Raw genomic sequence first — 26392 nt, forward strand, 5'->3', positions numbered from 1 at the left:
ATATGCCATGGACAGAAAGGATCACTCTGTGCACTGAACACAGAGTACATCTTAACTTTTGACCCAACAGCTCCTTACTCAGCCTAGGCTTGCCTTGGCGTTACATTTCATTAAGTTGGACTGAAATATCTGAGCTTGTGACACAAAGTTATTGGAATGTATATTATAAAAATTAATTGGGAAATGAAAACATTTAAGGTGACACCAATTGCAGCTGAATATTTTTACACCTAATTTAGAGGCCAACTTGATGTCTTTTACAGTTCTCTTTCCTGACAGTAAATTGTCAAAAAAAAATTCTTCACACATGATTTTCATATTTTTTTTTTTAAAGCCAGTTATTCTAGAAATTCACTGAATGTTTAAATCGCCTTATGCAATTACCACAAATTTTAATTGTCAAAATAAGGTTTTTCTTTGGTTTAACGTGAGTGGATCCGATGTGAAAGGTAGGCTTTGTCTGCGAGTAAGCTCTTTATGAGTTCACACCAGTTCTCTTGCATAAATAGGATTATGTTAGCAGATTTAGTCGTTTAGTAGAACTCCTTGTGTTGGTTACCTAGATCTTGTGTGTTTAGCACATACCTTGGACTGCTAGTGTCTCTTGGGTTGTGGAACCATTCAGCCAGCTTAGTATCAGAAGCCACACCGACTTTAATCGTGTAGGAGTAAGGCTCCACCTTAAAGGCCCAGTAGTGTCTGGAGAAGACAACGCTTTAATCACTTTCTCCCCCCACAATTTTGTGAACAGACACAATAGCAGTTACACGACTCCTCTAATCCTTAATGAACATGCTGATGTTGCAAATGAAGCATTTTGTTTTATGTAATTTTTTTCCCGTACCTCCCCTGGGAGATGCCCGTGTCCCCAATGATGTAGTCCAGACCGATGTAGCTGCCGGTTTGCACACGTTCTGCTGAAAGGAGGAAAGCCATACCCGCCACGCTCTCCACAGCATCCCGTCGATTGTTCAAAATTAGGCGCTCGGTACTGAATCCACACTTGTCACTGAACAGGAAGTTAAAAACTGCACATGGAAAGAAAGAGAGGAGATGTTTAGCAGGGGTAGTGGGAGGAGGAGTCAGGAATAAAAGTCACATAAGTCAAAATATCAATTGTTAATTTTAGAAGAAACCTTGAGGATTTAAATAGTTGGACTTTTTAAAGGCAAGTGGTAGACACCAACACAAGAGGGCGCTATGACACCATTTTAAGATATTTAAAAGGTTTATGCACTAACAGAATCGCCATCTCTTATCTCTTGCTCCATTTCCATACATCATCTGGTTACAATTAAATTAAGTCTATAAATAGCTTTTGGGCTGAAGGCCATGATTACAGTAATCCAGGACACATGGGCCGACATGTTCACTCAGCCATTCCACCACAATCTGAAGTCTTCTTTAGGCAAAACCAAACCATTTGCATTTATCTGGGAAGTCCTTATACCAACTAGGGCATGAAAACAACAATAGATGAATCTAGCTGAGGGATAAGCAGCAGCTCTGCCACAGTACTGAGGTTAGCTTAAATAGCAGGACAGCTGCAAGTCAACAACTAAGTAGTAAATGCTTGAAGGAAAATATAAAACTTTTACTTATCCCCATTAAAATATGGAATAAATCTGGGTCAGTAGCAGTCTAGTGAAGATGCTCTTTCTTAATATATTAAGAGATAGGGAAAGAGCCAGTAAGATATGTTGCACCAAAAAAAAATCCTGATACAATTTACACACCTCCTTTTCAAACAGGCATATCTGCATTTCACACTTGAAGAAAAACCTATTAGATCATTTTTTAAAAGGCTTAAAAAAGGTGACTGCAAGTCATTAAAATATGGTGAAATAGTAATTTGAACTATTCAGAAGACTAAACAATCAAAGTTATGTTATGCACTTAAATGATGCTGTGATTAGAAAAAAGTTTAATATTTTAATTGCTGCAAAAATATGTTGGGAGATGATTTTGTGTCTGAAAAGGTCCACAATAAATCTACACATTTTAATACAGATCTGAACTCCAACACACCCAGGCCAAAACAGAGGGACTATAGTGGAGGTAACTTATTGGAAGGGTTCCAATCTGTTCAGTTTATATTCACGTCCAGACAGAGAATTTCAGTAGATTTTGGATAAATTTCCTTCCAAGTACAAACAATGCCAAGAAAAATGTGCCAGTAGTTTGCTTTTCCAAGCTGTCAAGACTATACACTGTTCCCTCCCACACAAACATGACCTACACTGCTTTTAGCTACATCAAAATGATTAGAAAATCACCATGGTAACCAACTTCATTAAAAGATAAAGATAACAAACAGCCTTTCTGCTTCATTACCTCCTGCTATGGGCACTCCAACACAATTAAATATTTAGAAACAAAACTAATTTGCCATCTGATAATCTTTTTAGGAGAAAATAAATTACCACAATGCTCCTAGTTGCTACCAGAATCTACAGTGAGAAGGAGCTTAGCTGCTTCTGCTTGGGCCAAAATGAGGCCAACAAAGGGGGATTGTGGCTCCAGTAGTCTGTTTGACCTTTAATGCATTTGACACCAACAACAATCTATTGAAGTGGCTGAGCTTGGGGGATTTTAGTAAAAGATTTTTCTATTCAGCTTACATTTTTGCATCTCTGTAATAGTTTATTTTTTAGAAATACTGTACAGGTGCTTCTCAAATTAAAACATGAACATAAATTCAAATTGTGCAAGCAGCAGGAAAGGTGCAGTTTGAAAAAGAAATTAATTTATTTCTCTAATTCCAAGAATGAAATTGACTAATTACCGATACTACATGCGTTTATTTTTGTTAATGTTGATGCTTACAAAAATCTCTTCTAAGACAAATGGAATTATGAAATCAAGAAAATGTTTTAACACAAATGTTGTAGCCAACACAATGATGGTCAGGACTGCCGACATGACAGTTGTCCAGCACTTCTTAAGCATCAGAAGCTGCTATTCAGAGTGATGTAACCAAATATTAGTGGAGAGTTGAGTAGAAGGAAAAGTGTAGTAGTAAAAGATGCACAAGCAAAAATAATAACTCCCTAGCTTGTTCAACACCTCAGCAGGGCCAGAAGTTGAGCACCTACAGGCTGAGTTGATAAATGGATTTATGCAAAAGCAGGCGCAGCCAGGTAGTGATTGGGTAAATTATACACTACATGGACATACAGTACTTTCCAGTAGCCCTGCAAGTAGAGATCTTTTTATTCGGTCTCAAGTTGCTAATGATGAAAGTTGAAATCCAACTTTGTCAAGAGAATGCATACACATACAGTTCTTCAACTATATTAAGTGAAAAATTGTAAAAAAAAATAATAATAATAATAATAATAAAAATAATTTTAAAAAAAGATGCTCCAAGATGAAACCATTTCAAAAACATAACTTCCATGCAGGAAAAAAAAAGAGAAAAAAAACAACAACAACTTGCCAGGTGCAGGTGGAGTGTGGAAGGAGACCTCTGGGCTGTACGGGCTGAACATGGAGTTCCTGCAGCTTCGAACTCTAAAGGAGTACTGACTGTCAGGTTCCAGGTCGTGCACCAGAGCACTGGACCCATACACCCTGTCCGTAGCCCTCCAGGCACCGTTGTCCTCTCCATTCCCTGGAGATGGAGAGCGGCTTTGTCCCCAAAGTCTGAAAGACAAGATGATGGAAATAAGATTTCTTCACATTATAATGCGTGGAGTGACTGACTGATGGTTACAGTTCAACGTACCTGCGATACTCTAGAACATGGTGATCTGTTGGGAGATGGTCCTCAGAGAGCCTCCAATAGATTGAGGCCTCATTGTAAACTCTGCTGTGGGACCAGTCAATCAGAGGGGGGTCTGGGACTAGTCGAGAGGGGAGGAGAAAGAATTAATTAAATCTACACATGAAATGGTAAATGTCAAATAAATAAGACCATGATGTGTACATATATTCTTGAAATTTGTCTCAGACAAAGCAGAGATGAAATAGTTGTCCTGCAATGTGAAGTGTTGCCCTTCATTATTAATTTTGACGAGAATGAAACTGTGCTAATTTAATCAACAGGGTCCATATCGGGTTTAATCGTCACTTCCCACTCAGCAGAAAGGATAAGAGGATTTTGCTTAATGGAGCTTAAAAGGTTTTTACAGAATCGCTGCCTGGAAGTAGAAACACCCCGTGCACCGACAGTTTTCTTCTCCTCCTCACTCCCAGTTGACCTTTCCTCCACACATTTCAAATATTTCTCCATTTACAGGAAGTAGAGCTTACCTAAGAAACAGCAACCACGTCACAGTAGCTTTAAAAACATTTACAGCTCTTTAATTTCTTTATGGTTTCTCTACAGTGCTGTGAGAAAGTATTCCCCCATAAAAGCAGTCTTTTAGCTTTTCAATCATCATACTGCAATGTTAGAGATCAAACAAACTTTAGGGAAAACTCTCAGCACATTACACGTCACATCACTAACCTAAAGGTCACCAACTTTGTAAAAGTTGACAGAGCAACATTCTCACTCATTCAATATTTCAGTTTTTGATCAACATCTTTTCAAATCCTTGTTGGCTGATTTTTAAAAAGCTCTACCAATGCAGATTTATTCAACTAATCTGTCTGGAAAACATTTTTGCAGCCTGCTCTCCTTTGCAAAATGGAACTATGTATTTTCAAATAGAGAGTTAAATAATTAACTTTTGTACAATACAATAAAAGCACCATTGCCAATCCACTATTTATATCTTTATGTGCTTTGATTTCACATTTTGTCTCCAACATCACTTAAAGCTGCATAAGATGGGGATCTCATTTTGGATTTATTTATTTAACAACTTGGTATAATTCTGAAAACCAAACACCATCTAGAGGGATTGTCTTTTTTGCAGATGAGTTATCAGGCAACAAGGTTGTGACAAATCTAAAATTGAATACAGATTTTACAGAATTAGACTTGTTTTGAGGATGTTGGTGAAACTATCTTGACCAAACATTTTGTGAGAACTGGAAAAGAAGCACAAATGAGAATCAAGTTCAAGTCTTTCACAGGCTCTTATGAGTAGATTAATCATCTTCCATCATAAAACACAGAACCAGAATACATGGAAACAATATCCATGAAGAGAAAAAAAATTTAAAAATCAGTAAAAATCACTGATTGAAATCATTGTTATTGTATAAACCCAACAAAAACGTGCAGATACAAAAACACCTAGCATGGCGCACTCTTCCACATATGCAGCAGTCCTGTGTTTGCTGATGCTTCATCCACCAAGACCTGAACTCATTTACTGCAGTACAAGAAAGCTTCCACAGCATCTTTTCCCTCTGAACACAAGAGAGTGAGTCACTGCAGCAAAGGCCTGCAGGCTGAATAGATTAGAGTAAGGTCGATACAGCTGCCACCCAACTGCTCCATTAAATCTGTTAAACTTTTCCCTTAAAGACTGCTAGGACTGATTCATGAAAACAAAAAAAGAAAAGATTAAGGCAGCTACCTGGTGAAAAAAAAAAAAAAAAAAAAAAAGCACTGCCGATTTAGATTTAGTCCATCTCTAATAATTAAAGACTAAAAGCACTAAGCAGAGAAAGAAGGAGAAGCGATTAGAAATCTTGGTTTGATACACATCAATGTTGACAGAGACAGTTTCTACATACATTCAAGACTTGAATTTCAAGTCTTCAGACACTGCTGCCACTGAACTAGGTATAAAATATGGGCTTTGGACAAACACTGCCAAATATCAGTATTAGGCACAACAATGCCACATCACTCTCATGGACAACTTTTTTTTGGGTCCAAATTAAGTAATTAAAATAATTTTAAAAAGGTGAATATTTATTACCATGTTCATGCTTCACACATTTCCAGACTCAAATCGTCTAGTTTTTAAGGCCAGTTAAGCTTATTTTTACATTAAGAAAAAAGAAAAACGAAAAAAAAAAAAAATCTCCCACACACTTGACAAAATAATTAATTTCAATCTTTTCTGGACTTTTCTAGAGGGTTTTGGAAATTTATTGCTGATGTACAATTGACATAAGAGTCAGCGGTGGGTCATTTTAACCTCAGCTGCCTCCTAACCCAGTATAATAATATTTCAAATGTACACATCTGAACAAATAATTGTATACAGCTTTCCGTTTATATAATATACAATTATTGCATCTTGAATATGTCAATGGTCTCCATTCTATATGTGCATGTAAAGAGGATATTTATCATTAATGTTCTTTCTTCACAGCCAGCACAGAGCATGGTAGATTGTATTGCCATCATTGTATCTGTTGCTCAACTTGCTTACCCTAAACAACCTCTGACCTCTTTGCCCAGCTCTATTCACAGAGCTGAGCATGTGACATGTAGGCGATTACAAACCACTTGTTCCCTCCATCATGTTTTCAACAGCACCATTAAACCAAAGGGCTGAGTACCGGGAATATGTCCACATGCTCAAATTAACACAAAAAAGACTACATTATATTTTGATTTTTTTTGGAGTTGCTATTTCAGTGGAAGAATGAGCTGCAAGTTCATTGACAAAAAAATATATATATTTATCAATTCTAAGCATAATTTTAATTTAAGTTTGATGACAGAAACATTACACAAGCAGACAAAGACCAAAGATTTAAGCAGAGAAAATGCAACAAAGTGGCTATACCTCCACCGAAGCACATCTCTTTCAGCAAAGTTTCCTCTTTGGATGTGTCCAGCACAAACTCATCAAAGCAAGGGTCAGCTGAAGGGTGGAAGGTCTTCAGTGATTCAGTGGCTTTTTGAATCCTGAAGAACAAGCAAGCAAGAAATCAAGAAAAATCCCACAAATACTAAAATGAATCAACACAGACATTTACTGAAGAGACCATCTTGCATGAGGTATGATCATTCACATTTTCTGGCCTGGGGTCGTCTAAGACCAACTATAAACTAAATGAAAGCTTTAACAAGAAAACTAAACTCGCCACTGTAATTCCCCTGAGTGAAAACTTTCCCAGATTAACCAAAGCTGCTAAGGCAGATTAATTAGGCAGATTAGTGCAGAAGATACGGCAACACTCAGTGCTGATGGGACACTGCAGCAAAAAGCTTTTCTTAAGTGTCCTTCTGTGACTGTGTGCCCAACACATCGCAGTCACATACGTAACCACTGTAATAGGCTGAACACTAAAATAAACCCACCCAACCCAGCTAAGAAAAGCAACAAGAGAACAAGTAAAGACAGCCAACAAAAAAATAAATAAAATAGTCAGACTTTCCTCCATTTTACATCATCACAATGGTCCCATCACTCCATCAATTTTTATCTATATCTGGCACGGGTATAAAAGTTTATCCTTCTGGCCACAATTATGATTGGCCAGCAGAGTCTGAATGCATGGTGCTTTAAGCGCAGCCTTTGGGATTTCAAATGTTGGCAGGATTATAGCTATGATCATAATTGTGATTTGATGCATTGCGACATTCTAGTTAAAAGCATTTTTATTCCATTGGATCTGCACAAGTTTTGCCCCTGGACTTAGAGGCCATAACAGATTTCAAAATGTTCATCCACATGACTAAATCTTGACCAAAAGAAAACCAAAGATGTGTTCAGTTGTAATGCGTTTCCATATGTGAGAAAGTAAATGGAGTGTATGAATAAGTGAATTTTTAAAACATAATAAAAGTTAAGTCAATTGATCTCATCGCATCATATGAAAAAAAAAAATATTTAAAAGTTACTTTGTTTTAGTAGATGTAGTTGACATTGTTCCCTGGGTTTAGGCATTACACTGTAACATTAAGCTCTGTTTAAACAACTGTAATATTACTTTCACTTTGCAGGAGATCCTTCGTGCAATTGCCAACCAGAGTATTGATCATTTTTCTGAATTGATCCAATTGGCAATAATATTCTGCTGTTTACCTGACATGTAGCTGCTTTGCAGTCTGGACAAAGCAGGACTGATCCGTTTCTTTCAGCACCTCCTGGGCGTAGCCAACCAGGCCGCTGTTCTCCAACATACCCTGGTACTCCTCCACCTGCAAACGTTTTAAAGAAGCAAGGCATGAAAAAAAAAAAAAAAAATAGCATACTCTAAAAACACAAATAAAATCCTGCAGTTTCTAAACGTATCAAAACTCCTCAATTGGTTTCATGCAATCTATCATTAATTGGCCAAATGTATATTGAGGTTGGTGTGATGTTTTGTACCTGGCCTTTCAGTTGATCTATGCGTCTGTTACGGGACTGTTCAATAGATCTCAGCATTTCTGATTTTCTTTCTTGAAGAGTCTCAAACAGACGTTCAAAATGTTCGTTGGCTTGACGCTCTGCAAGCTGTCCATTTTCCTTCAGAAAAAAACAATTACAACAAATTCAAACCCCCAAAATAAAAAAAATACATTCAAAAACTGTAAAAGATAAAGGAGAGATTGATAAATACAACCCCTTTTGGTAAACAAATATTCTGAAGACTACGGCATTGAAGTCTCCAACACAGAACAGCTTTGATTCATTTTGAAACTCAAGAGCATTCCAAAAGGCTCTTGTTGTGCTCAAATATATATAGAGTATGTGTACTAAAGTCCTACTTCAAGAGAAAAAGTAAACCATTTTAAATAAAAGTTAGTCTAAAGAAACTAAGTTCAGAGCTTTGAATTTCTCTTTACACCTCAGTTTCATCTTCATTCAAAGGTTATCCAACCATTTTCAACTGGTAGGTTGAATCAATATTTATGAATTTCCAAAAATCCATTTTTTTTGGGAAATACTACCTTTTATGTTACAGTATTCTTTAATTGCATAAAAAGACAAGACATGTTAGAAAAAATTTTCAGAACGTCAAGTACAATTAAAAAAACCCTGAGCGGAGCAGAGAATGAAGGAGTTGCAGCAGCATGAGTCAGCGTCCTCTCTCCCTTACCTCGGTCTGACTGATGAGCTGGTCAAGCTCAGTAATCTGAGTCCTGACCTGGTCTTCTTTACTGATGAGATAATGGATACTCTTTGCTAGTTTCTCCTAGGGAGACAAAAGATCAGCAGCATTTAAAGAATATTTCATTTCAAACAACTTATAGAACAACATACATTTAAGTGTATCTTTACTAATGCTTTAAACATGGAACCATTTTGAAATCTCATTTGTGTAATTCTGTTTGTGCCAACACTCATCTGTGCGGTCTTGGGTCAGATCAATATTTACCTCCCATCCCACAATTCACAGCAGCAGCAGCAGCTGTAAGTAGTTCCTGAGTGTGCCATAATGCATTAGTGTTCAAAGCAGCAGAAACCCAAAACAACTGACAGAGGTTTCCAGAGCCACTCGGATCATTTGATACACAATCTATTCTGAAGTTACAATGTGTGCAGAATGATGAAGAACAAATGGTCTCATTAAATATGTAAGAATGCATTGTTTGCAGCCACACAGACAAGCACACAGGGTTGCAGTGAACGTGTTTTGAATAGCACCAGAGATTTAAACAACCATTTCATATTTTTAAACCTAGATTATTCTGTTTAAGGTTTAATTTTCAGAATTGTTTTGGAACCACAGCAAACAAAGTCTCAAATCTAAATTCTGGATTCTTAGGGGGGTCCATACATTTTGAAAAATATAAAAGGGATAAGAATGAACTAAGCTGGGGGCATAAATCTGATGTTTCTCCACTTGGGTTCACTTTCCACAGAGGAATCGTTAACAGTCTGCTGCACACAGAAGGTACAGGTCAAGCATTAATATTACAACAGGAGAAAGAGATCCAGCGACCTGTTGATTCATGGTACGGGACGATAAAATACAAGATCCAAATGAGATTTTCTATACGACACTTAATCAAACTCAAATTAAATATACTTGTGCAAGTTTTGTAATTTGTGACCATATGCATTGAATGCCTTCCCCTGTAACAAACGATGTCCAACCTATAGGATTTTACTGTAAAAATATCAATAGTCCAAAGTGTTTTTCAGCACATGACCACATCGCCACTGACTCACTCAGACTAATCTTTGTTATCTGGAGAAAGCTTTTTGTAGCACTCCCAAATACAATGCAGAAAAACAATTTAAATTTATTCCAACTTATTTTTTTTCCAGGAAAGCAAACTGTCTGTACCTTGAGGATCTTGTAAGCACTGCTCATCGAAGTGACTTTGTGGTTGGCGTGGGACCCTCCCAGTTTACACAAATGACACACCGGGCGTCTGCAGACTTCACAGTACATGTTCACCTTCTCCATCTCATGCTCTGGACACATGAGCACCTGAGAAATTCAACATATCACACTATTATTGTCTGAGGAAGTCGTCCGGGGCACAAGTGCTGCTCACAGCTGCATACTATAGAGTTACATCATCCATTTAAACAAGGAGTTAAAATTAGACCTGAAGAATTTATGAAACAGTCAGCTGGAGAGCAGATAACTGCATGCAAGGTTAAAGCAACACAGATCAAAAATGAGCTGAAGGGAAACAGGAAGAGGATCTGAACTTTAAGTAGTAGGAAGTTCTGAATAATAATTAAAAAGTCCTAAAGTATACAGAGATAAAACTGCATTTTTAAATGCCAAGATCCCCCATAGAGATCAAGCATTTTTAAGTTGAGCAGCTTGATTAAATTGAGCTTCTCTAAAAGTCTATGAATCTTTTTAGGTTTCATCCTCACACGGTACCCTTTGCATTTTATCTGAAGCAGTAAAATTTACAAATTGCTGCACCAAGTGGCGAGGCTAACCGTTAGCAATAAGCGCTAGTATTCAATGCATTTATCGCTTTAACATTTAAACTCCATTTCATACAAAGTTACCATTTCAGAATGCCAATGTCAGACTGAATTTTAAAAGACACATAAATCACCAAGAGGTATTTTTCATGTTTGTTCTCTAAACCTTAAAAAAAGATGCTCAATACTAGCTTATTTTAATTTAAATGTTAAAAACAGCTCTTAACCCTTAAAAAGTGTTAGAGAAAAAAAAGCTTTAATAAAAAAGTTTTGTCCAAAACTGATCCAAGACCTGGCAGTCAAAAACTAAAAAACTGTTCAGAAAAAATTATGTGCAGCCTTCAGAGAATCACATCTCACAAGCAGTGATGCTGTTTACCTTTGGCCTAAAATTCGTGGTAGGACCAACATACTCATGCTGGGCTTTGGGGGTGCCCCATGGATGGTGTAATTTGAAGCACTCATTGCAGTAAGCTAGCTTTGCAGTCCATGCAGCTCTTAGTTGCCTCCTGCTGGGTTGGAGGTTTACAGACGTTACACATGATTGCAACGGCCGCGCGGGCAGCCTGCCTGTAACGCTCGACGATGCTCTCCAGGGTGAAGTTACGGAACAACATGCTGATGCCGCGCTCTCCCAGGTCGATGTCATGCTGGCAGCCAGGGCACGGGATGGCGGTGACCCGGGGAGTCACAGACCCTCGGCGCCAGCCCGGGGATGAGATCGAACCTGAAGGAAAGCAAAGAGCCATGCATTAGGTAAAGTTCATGTGCCATTTGGATTCCTACCCTCAGGCCATTATGGTTCCAGTCTTGTTAGAGGCTCTATTTGGACATGCAAGGATCAACGTAATGAATTACAAGAAGGGAATAGTTTCCATGAGAGTCAAATGGGGGTCTTTGTTGAATCTGAGACCTCATCTGTGCCGGATTCTGGGTCATTACATCATTGGGGGTAGCATAAAAGCTATGATCTTAAGGCCAAAACGCCATTGTGAGCAGCCTTCACAAATAGGGCCTCTGTATGTTTCCCTTTGTGCTTTATTTCCACAATGACAACTGCTCAGAAACATGGGTACATGGAGCAAAACACCAGCACAAGCAATGCAGGGAGCAGAGGTCATCCAGAGGAAAAAGTACAGAAGGGGAAACCATCTGGGAAGAATGGAGCATTAGTGAGGATTCATCAGATGATACTGCAACCTACCAGCTAATTAATTAGAAATATTTCATAGTCATCCAACACCTACAATGCAAGTGATGCTAATTTTAAGTGCAATCAATGATTTGGATGAGTTTTCCCATCTATCCATCCATTTTCTAACACCCTTATCCCTTAGAGGGGTCGGGAGGGCTGCTGGTGTCTATCTCCAGCTAACGTTCTGGGCGAGAGGCGGGCTACACCCTGGACAGGTCGCCAGTCTGTCGCAGGGCAACACAGAGACAGACGGGACAAACAACCATGCACACACACACTCACACCTAGGGAGAATTTAGAGAGACCAATTAACCTAACAGTCATGTTTTTGGACTGTGGGAGGAAGCCGGAGTACCCGGAGAGAACATGCAAACTCCGTGCAGAAAGACCCTGAGCAGGGGACCCAGAACCTTTTTGCTGCAAGGTAACAGTGCTACCAACTGCGCCACTGTGCAGCCCTCCAATTGGGGAAAAAAAAAATCTTAACATAACCATGAGACCAAGTAGTAAAATGCTATAGATATAAATGTCAAGCAAATGAACAGATATCAAAGGTCCAGTTCAATACAACACTAAAAATCTCTTGAAGCAGCAGCAGAAGCTTTCAAGAGATTTGCACAATACTCATCTTGTTACTGATGCTGCAGCAGCATCGCAACAAGGCAGCAGCACAAACTGTTCACAAGATCACATCACAGAGACGAGCAGTATGACCACACTGAAAGCCAGCAAACTTAAGTCAGTAAACACACAGAAATCAAAATATTGCTTCACGTTTTTGGGGGACAGGGGAAGAGAGGAGTGCTGGATTTATCTCAGTTTGCAAGCCAGTATTTCCACTTCGTTTCCTGGGACCTGGAAATTAAATCAAACACTCCTCAGGTAAGCCAAACACACAAGGAGGCCACATCAAACAGAACTTCTGCAGGAACAAGGTAGAGGTGAAGGAAAGTAAAAAGCTGTGACAGAGCAGCAGCAAACTGATTTGTGTAGCCATGTACATGCTAGGTGAGATGGTGACTGTGTGGGGATGGCTTACTAGAAGGTGGTAAACTCGGAATACGGGCAAAATATTAAACGAAACCTTCCTTCTGATAACTGCACATTATGGCAATAGATGTCATTGGATGATGAAAGCCTTATTTAGAGCAACTAATAACCCCCACGGACATTTCTATTCCGGAAAGGTGATCAATAAATGGATGTCTTTAGACAGCATGACAACTCAGGACAAAAAATATCCATATATGAATTATTTTCTAGAGCTGAAGAAAGACCTTAAAAGAAGTCGTTGCAGGTCTGAAAAGGGACAATTTGTCCCAGGAGATTTTTTCTCCCCAGTCAAGAAAACAAAAGTTCGTTGAATTGTTTCTTAGTCAATAATAATCACTTATTATCTAAATGAAAAAAAAAAACTTTCCCAATCCCTGGAGGTCTATAGCTTTCGTCTTTGGTAAACTTCAATGTTGTAATATGAAATGCCACCAATTTTCTGCAAAGACTTTAAAGCGACCCGTTTTTCCACAAATGCTTGTAGAGGCAGTCTGCTTGCCTCGGTCCCGATTTTATATACCTGTGTGAATGGAAGTGATTGGAAATTCTGATGTCATTGATATGGATGGCTGAGTCAACACTTAGCAATATGTGGCATCGGACTCTGACCAAGTAATTTTGTGAAAAGTTGGTTTTTATTTTCAAATCCAAAATCAGCTTGGTTACCCATTTTCAATTTTCTTTTTCCTTTAAAACTTATTTATGCTCTGAGGCATCTTGTTTAATCAGCCAAGATGGGTTAAGTGGTAAATATATTTCTTTAATAGCTTTTTACTCCTGAATCTAACAAAATCTGAGCATCAACAAAGTATTGATATTGATATCTGTTTTCTTAATCAGTTTGATCCGTCCAAAAACACAAATGTACAAAATAATTAGCAGTAGACTAAACATTTTTTTTGTTTTGTTTTTTTACTAGCTGTATGATTGTCAGGTTTGGGATTACAGAGAAAGAGCTTGAGGGCAAACATTTCTGTCCATAAAGTACTTAAACATACTTTCAACTTTATATGCCGTTATCTTTTTACATTGAGAACGACATTAATCCTTCTCACTAAAACGGTTGTACTCGCCAGCAAGATTTATGAAGTCGAGCCAATGAACACACATTCCAGTTTTAGATCAACTCCCAGGAAACTTCCCCACCAATTTTGGTCCTTTGTGCTCTTTTTGGCAGAGGGCCCCTGTCTGCTTTAAAACATTTTTAATACCTTTGTCAGCATGAAACAGCCCTCTTATCAAGCTGGCCTCTTTATGGATAAATATTCCTTTATATTTTCATCTGACAGAGTGGAGTTTGTATGGTTGTGTTAAGAGGTAAAGCTGGAAATGTAGAGGTAGAGGTTCAACCAAACTAGGGTCTTAGAGGGGTTCTATTGCAACACTGTACTCACTACTATAGCTACTGAAAACACGGATCCCGCGTCTACCTCGACTTCCAAACGACCTTCGCCCTGCGGCTGCAAGCAATGAACAGAGAGGTGAGATGAGACCAACAAGAAAAATAAAATGACACATGATGTGAAAGTGACGAGTGAATCCAGCTGGTAAAAGCATTACAGTGGATAAGCAAACTTAAACTAAGGAAAAGGCAAGAAAACAAAACAGGTGGTGAATAAAAAGTATATTTAACCAATTGCTTAATTCTAATTGGTTATCTTTATGCTTAAGGGCTTAAAATGAAAATGGCACCACAAACATGTTTTATGTTAAGAATCAGGTCAGAAGAGTCTGACAGCGATAAAAATACATAAATAACTGGTGCACTATCAACTAAAGCTGTCTACTAAGAAAACAAAAGTTGTACTTTATACAACTTGTAAGACTATTTTAACCTACAACCCAATTTTTAAAAAAAACAAAACAACTGATTTTGATATTTTGTCATAACCAACCCACCTTAAATCAATGTGAACCAATATTATCGGAGAGGCTAGTATTTAGACAGTACAATATATTCCACTAAAGCACTACAAGGCTTATTGCATTTCCCCCCCCCCCCCCCCCCAATAGTCTAGTTCTAGTCACAACCAGGGGCAGAGATTCCTTGGAACTAATTTAATTTCTGTCACAAAATCCTTTGTGTAGCTCTGTTATGAAGTTGCTTTTAAATGCCAGTCTCTGGAGCCAAATGACCAGTTAACATGCAGAGCATCGTGTTGATTTACAAAAGTTGGTTTCGGGAGTCATTAAATAAACGTTCAGGGATAGAAACTGAAAGACACTCCTAATGTGAAAGTATCTGTCTGCAGGGACGATGACAAATAATCTTGTGTCTTGCTGTTCCTACATTACAATTCTCTACAGAATAAATCCAAGTATCAAAACATCTTGGAAGAAACATTTTCAGTAGCATGAAGAGGCTCAGTTCCTGTGAAAGAAAAACAAAAAAAACAGAATCTATGTAGCTTTTTCTTGTCCTTTAAGCAGAAAGACAAAGGTAAACCCTCACATCATCGTTGTTTAGCAAACCTTATATTAGGCCTTTAAACTTTGGTCTTTGAAACTGAAAGTCCTTCAAAACAGAGACGTTAGATATTACCCAACAAACAAAAAGCCTAACCATTAACTTTTTAATCCAATCATCTACAGCTGATTAAGCCATTGTTATTTCACATCTGAAACTTATCAGGTATGGAGATAAATTCATCACGCTTCTCACTGGTCAATAATAAATGCTAGTTTCGTTTTTGGATTTGTTCACTCAAGACTTTTGACCTCTCAATTTTGGGCAATTCTATATTTTGTATAAAACATCTACAAGACATTTAAACCAAGTTATCTGAACTGATGCATTTTATCATCAAAATTAAATAATAGTCAAAAAGAAAAGGTTTTTGTGACCACCATCTTCTTTCTCAGTACATCTTGTCCGAGCTGCCTACTGACAAATATAGGCTTAAGTCTTTTCCCCTCCGTTCATCTAATCCCTCATTCATTCCTCACAGGCAGGTCGCATCACTATGGCTACACGTTATCTGATCTCCGAAGAGTGGGGGCAGAACAACAACAAGTTTCCCCACTTGTGAGTTTGGGCCAGTAGTGTGCTTAAAGTTTAGCAAAAAAACACCCCAAACCCACAAAACCTGAGCCTCTTAATCTGCAGATTAGATGCGTTTAAGACGTGAGCAAATTCACCACTAATCACAGAGGGAATTCCACAAACTCCATAAATAACCCAAGTTAAGAAAAAAGTGACAAATATTAAATGCAAAGTTAGTTTCTGCACCAGCAAATTGTGTCATTTGTTTACTAAAAGGAGGCATTTGATCATTTCCTGCATCAACAGATGAAATCCTGTCTGTGAAGAATGAGCTCTTTCAGGCTGCTGAAGCAGGCTCTGAATGAGAGTTTGAAAGCATACAGAGGTTTTTCAGCCAAGGCTGAATAACTTACTGAAAGCCGTTCCCCTCACTGTACTCCAGGGATTTCTGCTCCTCTGGTTCAAGTTCCTCATGGTACATTATGGCAACGTGGCATCTCGGGTTCATGACTACAGCAGGTCAAATCTGAGGTAGTCATCGGGGGCATTTTTTGAAAGTAAGGCCCAACAGATTCAATCTGAATTTTTAGTTTGGTTTCTTATCTGTTAAGTCTGACAAGACTCTTAGTCACAGATTCAAAAGGTGGCTACTTTAACTTTTAGCATTTGAATATGGTGCTTTCACTGATGGGAAAGAATTCACATTCTTGAGTTTCTGACAGGCTCGTCAGGTCAGAGACGATCAAACCAAAACAAAAAACAAAAAAAAAAACAATTTGTTGAATTGTTAATACTCCTGAAAGATTTAAGTTTTCATCAGATGTGGATCTCTTAAAAATAAGACTATAGCTTTAATTTTATTTAAAAAGTCACAAGTTAAAAATGTATACCCTTCATTAACATAAAAATATTTCTTGCCGCTACACCAGCCTAATCCTACTTTTAATTGCTTTGTTCCAGTTTTATTTGGATGATTTATATGAATTTGGATGTGAATTTCCCTCTGCGATTAATAAAGTACATTCATTCATCTCAAAAGGTCTCATTCCCATCATCCTAATCTCTAACTCTGGATAATCAAGATATCTGAGCATGCAGCATCTCATCCTCACTGCAACCTACCCTGAATTTTAAGTTAAAAAAAAAAGAGCAAACATACATTTCATACAACTGTTGAAGGATTGGAAGGTGACAGAAAATTGCAGAAATAAATAGCTAGAAGGCATTCATTTCCCCGCAGGTGCGTTAAAAGCAGCTAACAGAGACAATCAGGAGGCAGACAGATCTTGTCTTTGCACTTTAACCCTGCAGCCCATCAAATTCCTTTCTCTGTTCCATTGTGCCTTTAAAGAATGAGATTAGAAGAGGTGCTGACTGAAATTAACAGTTTTCTAAAGTTTGTTCCAGTTTATGTGGGACAACGGCAGGAGGGAGGGCTGTGTCTGCACCACATTTAAACACACAAATACACAATACTTGTCCTACTTCCTGCTGCTCAAACTAAGCCTTTTCACTCATTTGCATCAGCTAAAAATTTGCTTATCGGTTCACAAAATACTCACACTGCCTGTTTCTCCTCATTAGTAAATACATCCTGGAAGATCATGTACATTTCTATAAAGCAAATATGATTTTGAACTACATGTGATTTGAAAGCAGAGTTAAAAGCTGAAGTTAAAAGGAAATTGCAAGAGGAACAGAATAACAGGAAGTTAACACTACTGTGGAAAAAGTAATTTTGACTTCAGTGGAAGCCATTAAACATGACCCAACACCCATCTTTTCCCAAGGCCTGGTTATTAATTTCCATCAGCTCAAATAACTGCTAATCAGGTCGAAGCACCGTTTTCCCGACAGCAGTTCCCATTAATAACTAAACACGCTGGATCCCAACACTAATCACCTCAACTGTAAATCCCATTCCTGCAATACAAAGAAAAAAAAAAAAACTTTCATTCCAGCCACAAGAGAATTTAATCAATTTGCTTTCCTTACCGCCCAAACTCACCTGATCTGACAAGCCTGTCCAGCCTCTCCATGGAGGGGGAAGGCACCCTGGACCGCGGGCTGCCCGGCACCGAGCTCTCAGAGCCAGCATCGAACGAGTCCTCATAGTTCAGCATCAACAGCTCTTTGACGCACTTGTGGCAGACGCTGTGCTGGCAGGGCAGGATGAGCGGGTGGGTGAAGAGCTCCTTGCAGATGGGGCAGATCAGCTCCCGCTCGATGTTCTTGATCGGGACCTGGCAGCGGAGGACTAAATTACCAACAGTGTCTCCACCACAAAAAACATGCTTAAAACTTTAGGTTTACTCCCACTGGGAATGTTATCTTGAACACAAGTCACCAACATACAGAAGCTTGAAATGTGCTTGGTTAGAAAATAAAGAAAGCCAAACCAAGTTGGGGAAACAAACATGAAAGAATGTGTTTGATGGTTGGTAAACACCGAGATGTGGACATTTTGGCTAAAGTGTGGCAGAAAACCAGCACAGATGTGAAACATGGTGGTTGTAGAGTTGCATTCTGGGGATTACTATTCATACATGGTGAGATTTGAGGGGCATTGATAAAACCCTAGAGGCTGAAAAAAGCTTCACACTGGGGCAGAGGTTCACCCTCCAGCAAGGCAACACCCATTAGCACATGTCCAGAACGCTCACAGGCCTCTGCAGAGGTAAAAAGATGCTGAAGAGGCGTTTGATTCTAGAAAGGAGGCAAGTAAAAGTTGCAGGGCAGTAGAGCTGAAGGACTGGACTTGGACATCCATGGTCCAGTCAAAGTCCAAAGTCAAATACAATTGGGTATTTGTGGAAAGACTTGAAAATTGAAAATCTGATCTTGACCTGTTTCACAAATATTTCAGTATCTTGAGGTCCAACTCTGGCAGAGACATAAAACTAAAAACTTGCAATTGTAAATGCAACAAAAGGGAATTCTGCAAGTAGGGGGGCAATTGAATACACCTCAAACTTAGTTTTCATTAATACATCATATGAAATCCTAAACACACACTTACATGTGGGGTTTCAAAGCAAAAAGTTCATCATTTAAGGGTAATGAATGCAATCAAAAGCACAGAACAAAAGACATTTGAATGGAAGAAACCTTATAGAGTCCAAGAACCAATGAAACAATAAGGTCAAGATACGTTTTGCAAATTTTAGGGGTATTCAGCAGAATTAGTGACCTCAATTTCTCACAAAGAAAGCCCCAATGAAGCCACCATAACAGCCATTTATCATGTTCTTCCCACGTTTCTGATAGCATTACAACAGTAATAATCACCATGTTCATTTGGAACCCAATAAAAGTTAAAGTTTGAAAATATTTTGGTTGTATTTTCATCAATAAATTAAGCTCTGCTGATAGTTTAATTTAATTTTTTAACTACTACAAAATGAATGCAACAGTTGGTCATAATAAAATGGTTTCCAAGAGACCGTTGCTAAGACAATTATATATTTTTTGTCTCTACCCCTAACATTGTCAGATACCCCCATAAAAAACATTTATTCAAAGTTTCATGCTTGTATCGAATTTCGAGAAATTCTATCCATATTTTACACCAATCATCCAGGTTACATAACACGGGATTAACCCTGGCTAAATATAGAGAAACACAAATACCCCCTTCAGTATCTCACGTTTTAACATAAAATGAGGACAAGAAAGTCATTTTAAAAGCTGCACGCCAACTTCTAGCGTCCAACAACCAGCCGCTGATTGTTAATTTAGCTCAGATGGTGCGACTAACCCAAGCTGCCACATATCCAGCGTGTTAAAGTAACAATGCCCAGAAGGATAAAGGAAGTTTAATGACAGAGAGACACACAAAGCTGCCCACAAGCGGAAGAAAAGCCCAAGAAAGACGAAACAAAGACTCGAATCAGCAATGAATGGACAACTCTGCCTGCTCTCTGTCTGTCTGTAACTGCAGCAGGCAGAAGAGCCACAGGCTGATTTAACAATGAGTGAAACAAACATTATCTTCTTACCGAAAATGCACCACTGCTTCGCCGCATCTCCGCAGTCATGATGAGGCAAAAAAAATATATATTTTGATTTTCGTTTCTATTTTGTTTCTCTTTCTGTCTGAGGTTAAAGTTTAAAAACGCCTTGTTCGATCAATTAGTCCAGGACAAACCGCAGCAAACTTTCCCGACTGGAGGAGGGGAAGATGCCAAGCAGGCACGGCAGCGTGAATATAAAGAGTGACGGTGCGCTACACCACGCCACGCCACGTTACGCCGGCTGTCCGGGGGTGAATCAGCAGCTACTCCGCTGCAGCAGCGAGTGCAGCCCGGGGGGAGGATATGAGAGGCAGGCAGGCAGGCAGGCAGGAGGGAGGGGGATGGATCTGGGAACTGAGACTGCTGCTGCTGCCGCCGCTGCTTTTATTGACTTCAGGAAAAACATTATTAAACGCCCTCTTTGTTGCTTTGATGAATTTCTGCAATACAAGTTTCCACTCAGTGACACTCCTTTTTTTAAATTCAGAGAGTTACGTCAATTTTCCTGACATTTTTCCACGCAGAAATTCTTCACACCGTTTGTGGCCCTCATCTATTGAACTGAACTGGAAAAAAAGAACGAGCAGATCTAAAACTTGATCAGCATGGATACTGTTTTTTTTTTTTGTTATTATGTAAGGAACACCAAAACAGAAGTGGGGAATGACAAATTCAGTCTTTTGGCGCTAATAATGGAGCTTCTTGACATTCGGTAGTTGTTTGTGGAGTTTCACAGGCTTCAGTGTTTACACACCTCCAGCCAAAAAATTATTTAGAGCACACAGAATAAATCTCCATTGTTATGCTGATAAAACTCATCTATATTTATCCATAACATTGAAACTATGGCCCACTATATTCCTGTTCTGGCTTTGGTCAAATGACCCTTGGCAAATTTGTACTCATATTGTGTCTTACACATGACCATTTTGTCCATTCATACTTGGATTTTGTAACTATAAGCAAATAATTTTGCACCCATTTGCAATTTTGGTATTTTTTGGTTAAAAAAACAAAACAAAAAGAAATGTACATTTTGCAGAAACCATTTGTCAACTCCTACCCAACAGGCGATGTTGGGAAGGGCGTTTTGTGCCTGTTTTGATTTCTATATTTTATTCGAGGACTAGACAATTTAGTTATGATTCTAATAACTATTATCTACTGGCGAAGGGAAACTGTGACTGGCAACCTCCTGATTTAAACTGTAGGGCTTTGAATGCCTCAGCAAATAGGTCTAAATTGGGTGAAACAGTAGAACTCAGCAGTCTTTTTTTATTATTATTTTTGTGAAATTTAACTAATCAGCATCAAGTTTCCCATTCAACTTTTTTAAAAATAGGTTTGTTGGGCTTTTGTAAGACAAATAGTTAAAAGGTAAAACATGTACATGATGTTATTTCAAAAAGACTTGTCTGTTTCCTGCTACTTGTCCTGTTTAGACAGCATGCTCTGCCTTTGTATGAACTCATGTTATATGAATCATGCTCTGTAATTGTCCCTGGCCACCTAATCCTTCAGGTTGTGTAAAATAATTTAAATATGTTAGTACAGCATCGAATTACTTTCCGGTATGAAGTTGCAAAACAGGGGATATGTAAATGACTCCATTCTCATAAACTGAGTTAACCCTGCTGTATAAGAAGAACTTAACCGTCTCAGTCATAAAATGATTGAGACAGTCTCCAAAAAACTGCCTCTTTTCTGAAAAGTTAAAGATTTCAAAAGTATTATTTTTATTAAAACATTCTAATCTTACAAAGGTTATTTCTGATAAACAAGAGCATTTAGCCAAAATAAAAAAAAAAACAAGACAAATTTTATTTCAATTTCAGTACAGAAAGGAATATTTTTAAGAGAAAATTAGCCCAAAGAATAATTTTTAACAGATGTATTTTTGCTGCTTTTGCAGTTCCTACACAGTAATGATAAAAGATAATAATAAAAATTGGCTTTTATGCAGATTCAGTTAATTTAAATAAAAAAGAAAAGCACTGAAAGGATAGAAGAAAATCCTAAAGTTATCATACATTCTGCATAGAGCAAAGTATGTTTTATTGAATATATATTTATTTATAGAATAAAGGTTACATACATAGCACAAGAGGAAAAGTAGAAGTATCATCAAGTGTCACTTAGCTAGATTGAAAAGAAATTGTTCACTGAGTCGGGATTCCATTCATCAGATACAAACTTAGTATATTAGCATTTAACAAAACAGTCTGATCAAATTTTCTCAATATTTGTTGTGGGTCAGAGAATTACAGCTGATTGCACTGAAATTATTTCAGATCAACTAACTGCTCTATGTAGATCTCACTATGCTGCTTTTACATTAAGCATTTTCAAAGTAGCACAGTTTGGGTTAGAAAACCTAAAAAATGTTGAGTCTTTTTTAGTAAAATGATTAATTATGAAGTCTCAAAGGGCAATGAAAGTATCTATAGCATTAGTGGAATTACTTTCTTTGTCCTTAGCAAGCAGAAATGTGTTAGTAGGTCAGTGGTTCTTTAATACTGTAGACAGTATCGCTTTTCTCTCCATCACAAAAGAGGTTTTGTATTGAGATCTGCCAGCTGGCTGAGTAAAGTCCCCCTGCTCTACCTTTACCTGTGCTCCAGTTTTGTCTCACGGTGGGACATCCTGACTACACCGATTACTCCAAGCTCCTTCAAAACTGTTGAAATAACCAGGCCAATGGTCGCTAGGTTTACTGAATAGATACTGTATGTCTGACATTAAGAGAATAAAAATCAGTCTCTCAAATGTTGCAAAAAAAAAAAAAAAACAAACTATGGACAATCCAGAGCCAAAACTACAACCAAAGGGAGAAATGTTTTTTGAGGCAAAGATCAATGTTAGATCTGGATTAGGCGAGTTACATCAAAGAAAGATTTTCAAAGGAAAAATCAGTGCAAGTGACAATAACTTGTAAATGTATAAAGCATATAGAAGTAGAAGCTCAAATAATATCATATTATTGTCGAGGAAAAATACCTAAAATTGTTCTATTTCATTTGGGTTCATCCTTACAGATTAGCTATTTTACTTCAGAAAAGGGAGACGTTTCTCAAACTGCTGCAGCAAGGAGTGGCATTAGTTTTTGGGGGAACGGTGTGGGGGGAACCAAGTCTCCATGGCGACCATTAGATGATATTTGTATCCCATCTGGTTGTTCAGGAAGCATGCCAGAAAATGCCTTTTTCTGCTCTACCATCACAAATGTAAATGTGTGAGAGGAGTGTGTGGTTTGGTCACATTGAGCTGCACCAGAATCCATTTTTCACATTTTATCCCTTTGTCTCAGTCCTCATGTTTCAGAAGAGTCTGGTAAAGGGAATTCTTCTCTGATGCCTTGTTTGAAGTTTTTAGATATATTATCTAAATTGCAGTTAGTTATTTTTAAAAAGTATGAAAAATAGCAAAGGTTAATTATATTCCGCTAAAATTATTTATGCCAACAAACCCTACAATGTGTAGTTTAACATGTGTCAGTATTTTGGATATATATGGTGCTACTTTTCAAGCAAATGTAGTGAAAACGCTGTTGTGTTTTTCTCCTTAAAATGCATAGCTACAATAACAAACACCTAATGTACTAAATATATACAATTTTAAGAATAATATGTACAGTAAAACAAATCCTCAAAAGCTGCACACATTATAATAACAGTAGCATTGATGAATATATTTAATGTATATTTGAAGACGATTATTCGTGGTGATTTTAATGATGGCATTTGAGAAACTGTAATGTTTATTGCTTGTTGCATAAATGGTTACTGTATTATGTTTTTATTGTGTAAAGGTCTTTGAACTTCCTTGTTACTGAAATGTGCTTTACAAATAAACTTGACTTGATTTGACTATAGTATTATTGTTGGTGGCTTATGCACAATACAACAAAAAACAGACTATAGACAAAGGTCTCAAACTGTGTGCGTCTAGGACTGGTGTGCATGCTCCAACATATTTAATCAAATGCCTGAATGACCTCCACATTGTGCAACCGAGTTCTGTGAATAGCTTAAGTGTTTCAATCAGCTCTGTTTAAGCAGAAACACGTCTAATAAACTGTATGCAAAGTTGCTTAGATGAAAAACATGGGACTTTTTCAAACGTTTTCAGAGAGATTATGCAAAATGTAATAAAATACAACGAATTCGTCTGTGATTCAGTTCCATACAGTCTGCTCTTTTTTCCTGTCACGGCTCTATGCACGCGTGAATAAACCTCAGAGCTGACTAGAAACACACATTGGCACACATTCTGTCAGTCCGAGGTGGGCAAAGGCAGCAGCTCGCTCTGTGCGGTCACCAGCAAACACCTCTGTCTGAAATATATCTGCTCCCACATATTGGCAGAACTCAATGACCTGTCAGACTGCAAACCCACCCAACAGAGATGCAGATCAAAGCCAAAATGCTTCCATTGGATCAAATTAATACAGTCTATAAGTCTATATAAATTGGTTATAAATGGTTATAAATTCAGAGTAAAATAATTAATTCTGCACATTTAAAGAGAACAGAAAGACAGATGCATATAGTGTTTATTATAGGAAATAACAGGAGCTAAGCCTATCCACTTTAAGCAAATAGGCTAATTATAGCTCATATCAGAATAGAATAGAATAGAATAGAATAGAATAGAATAGAATAGAATAGAATGGGTGTGAGTGAGCATGGCTTCCCGCCTCTGACAGCCTGCAGGCCGGCCCCCGGCGCTGACAGGCAGACCGCTGCTGTCAGAAGAGCCATAAATCATCGGGATGAGGCTCACCTCTCCCCGCTCGATCCGCTCCACGATGCTGGCGAACTCCGTCATGTCCTCGGAGTCTGACATGGCTACGGATGGGGACGGATCCAGCGCAAGCTCGCAGCTACCGACCGCTCAATAAAGCGCAGCGATAATGGAGGGGGAGAAATGGGCTGCAGAGACTTAGAGGAGGAGGATCGACAGGCTGCACAGGGGAAGGTGAGATGGCATCATGTGGCAGGAGCGGCTCCTCTCATCACCATCCTCTCTCCTCCCTCCTTCCTCTCTCTGTGTGCAAGCTCATGTTTTGTCAGGAGAGTCTACAGGACATGCGCCGGCTGCTGCTTGGTGATAGCTGGCTTCTTTTCTGAGGAGAAACCCCCCCCCCGCCCTCGTCTCTGCTGTCCTCCTCCTTCATCATCCTCTTCATCCCTCGGCGGCGATGTCTCGACCCACAGAGCTCTTTGTACCCGCCCCTTCCAACATCGACCATCACCGACTCTGGTTTTATCCACCTGTCGCTATAAATAATCCCATTCTTGGAGAGATCAGAATGTTGGTAAAGAGGTTAAGAGGAAGAATCGTAAATCTGTTGGTGACATCAGTCTTCATGCCTAAATGACTCAAATATGAGCACCTCTCTTTGTATTTTTATATTTAGAAAATTACATATACACAGGACGAGGTAAAGCACCCAAAAATGAGTAGCTACTTCAACATATTTTTACTTGAGTATAAGTAAAAAAGTATTCTGCAAAAACCCCGGCTACATAAGTACTGAGGAATTGTCTGAGTAATATTGAATCATAGCATCTGATGCCATCAGTCAAAATGTAAGGTTTGTGCAAATTCTGGTATTTTTAAAGCTAAAACTGAAAAAAAAATCAAAACCCTATGGAATAGGTAATAAATATGTTAGAACAAGGTAAAGTATTTCTAGTGACAATAAATAGTGCTTACAGTATCTTCTTGATCTACACATGGTACATCGTGTTCACCAGATAGAAAATTACATTAAAACAATAAAGCTTTTGTACAAAAAAAGCTTCACTTTATCATAAGCTGTATTGTTGTGCCTGTCGCTGCTGCGTTTTTGGTTAAAACAGGATTGTTCTTCTTTCAGTAAAGTTACTAGCAGTGGTTTACAGTAGGCAGAAATCTAACTCAAGTCAGAGCAGCGAAGCAGTGTATGCTTACAAACACAAGTCGGTGAAAAACAGGATCAGCATGAGGCTACATGTAGAATCTAAACTTGCTGGAGAAAAATGAAAAGCTTAGAACAGGTCAGTGTAACGGAGTGTTATGACAGCTGAGAGGGATCATGACCCGAGGGAGACCGAAACAGCAAACCAGAGCGATAGATACATATGAAGGCTAAGAAAGAGCAAAGAGACCAGTTCTTAATCAAACTCGCAACGCTCAAATCATAGCAGCTTGATTTTAGTTTGTTTGATCAATTTCAAAACTCATTTCTGTGAGTGTGTTTTGTGTCCTAGAAAGCGAAGAATAATGAAGAAGGACCACCTCTATTTTCTTCGACTTCGCCTGAAATCAAAAACTAAATGGTTGAAAGCTGGAGACAGTTTTGTGTTCCCACAGAACAAACATCAAAAACACACACCAAGACTGGTTACCAGCCGTTATGAGAAGAGCGGTCACATGTCCAGACAATCAGCAAACTGTTGACCCCCGGATTTGGTAGGGG

General features: G+C 38.4%; 1 protein-coding gene across 1 annotated transcript in view; it reads right to left on the reverse strand.

The window, feature by feature from the left end:
* Positions 1-25269, reverse strand: part of trim36 (tripartite motif containing 36) — a 28106-nt gene extending 2837 nt beyond the window's left edge. Inside the window, 14 exon segments of the mRNA XM_032578893.1 lie at positions 586-699; positions 845-1028; positions 3440-3645; positions 3728-3845; positions 6642-6763; positions 7887-8002; positions 8175-8312; positions 8887-8982; positions 10081-10227; positions 11065-11157; positions 11159-11412; positions 12655-12735; positions 17925-18159; positions 24712-25269. Coding sequence (XP_032434784.1) covers positions 586-699; positions 845-1028; positions 3440-3645; positions 3728-3845; positions 6642-6763; positions 7887-8002; positions 8175-8312; positions 8887-8982; positions 10081-10227; positions 11065-11157; positions 11159-11412; positions 12655-12735; positions 17925-18159; positions 24712-24774 — 1967 coding nt within the window. The 5' untranslated portion in view covers positions 24775-25269.
* Between the last annotated feature and the right edge of the window lie 1123 nt (positions 25270-26392).

The sequence above is a fragment of the Xiphophorus hellerii genome, chromosome 12, assembly GCF_003331165.1.
Source record: "Xiphophorus hellerii strain 12219 chromosome 12, Xiphophorus_hellerii-4.1, whole genome shotgun sequence".
Lineage (NCBI taxonomy): Eukaryota > Metazoa > Chordata > Actinopteri > Cyprinodontiformes > Poeciliidae > Xiphophorus > Xiphophorus hellerii.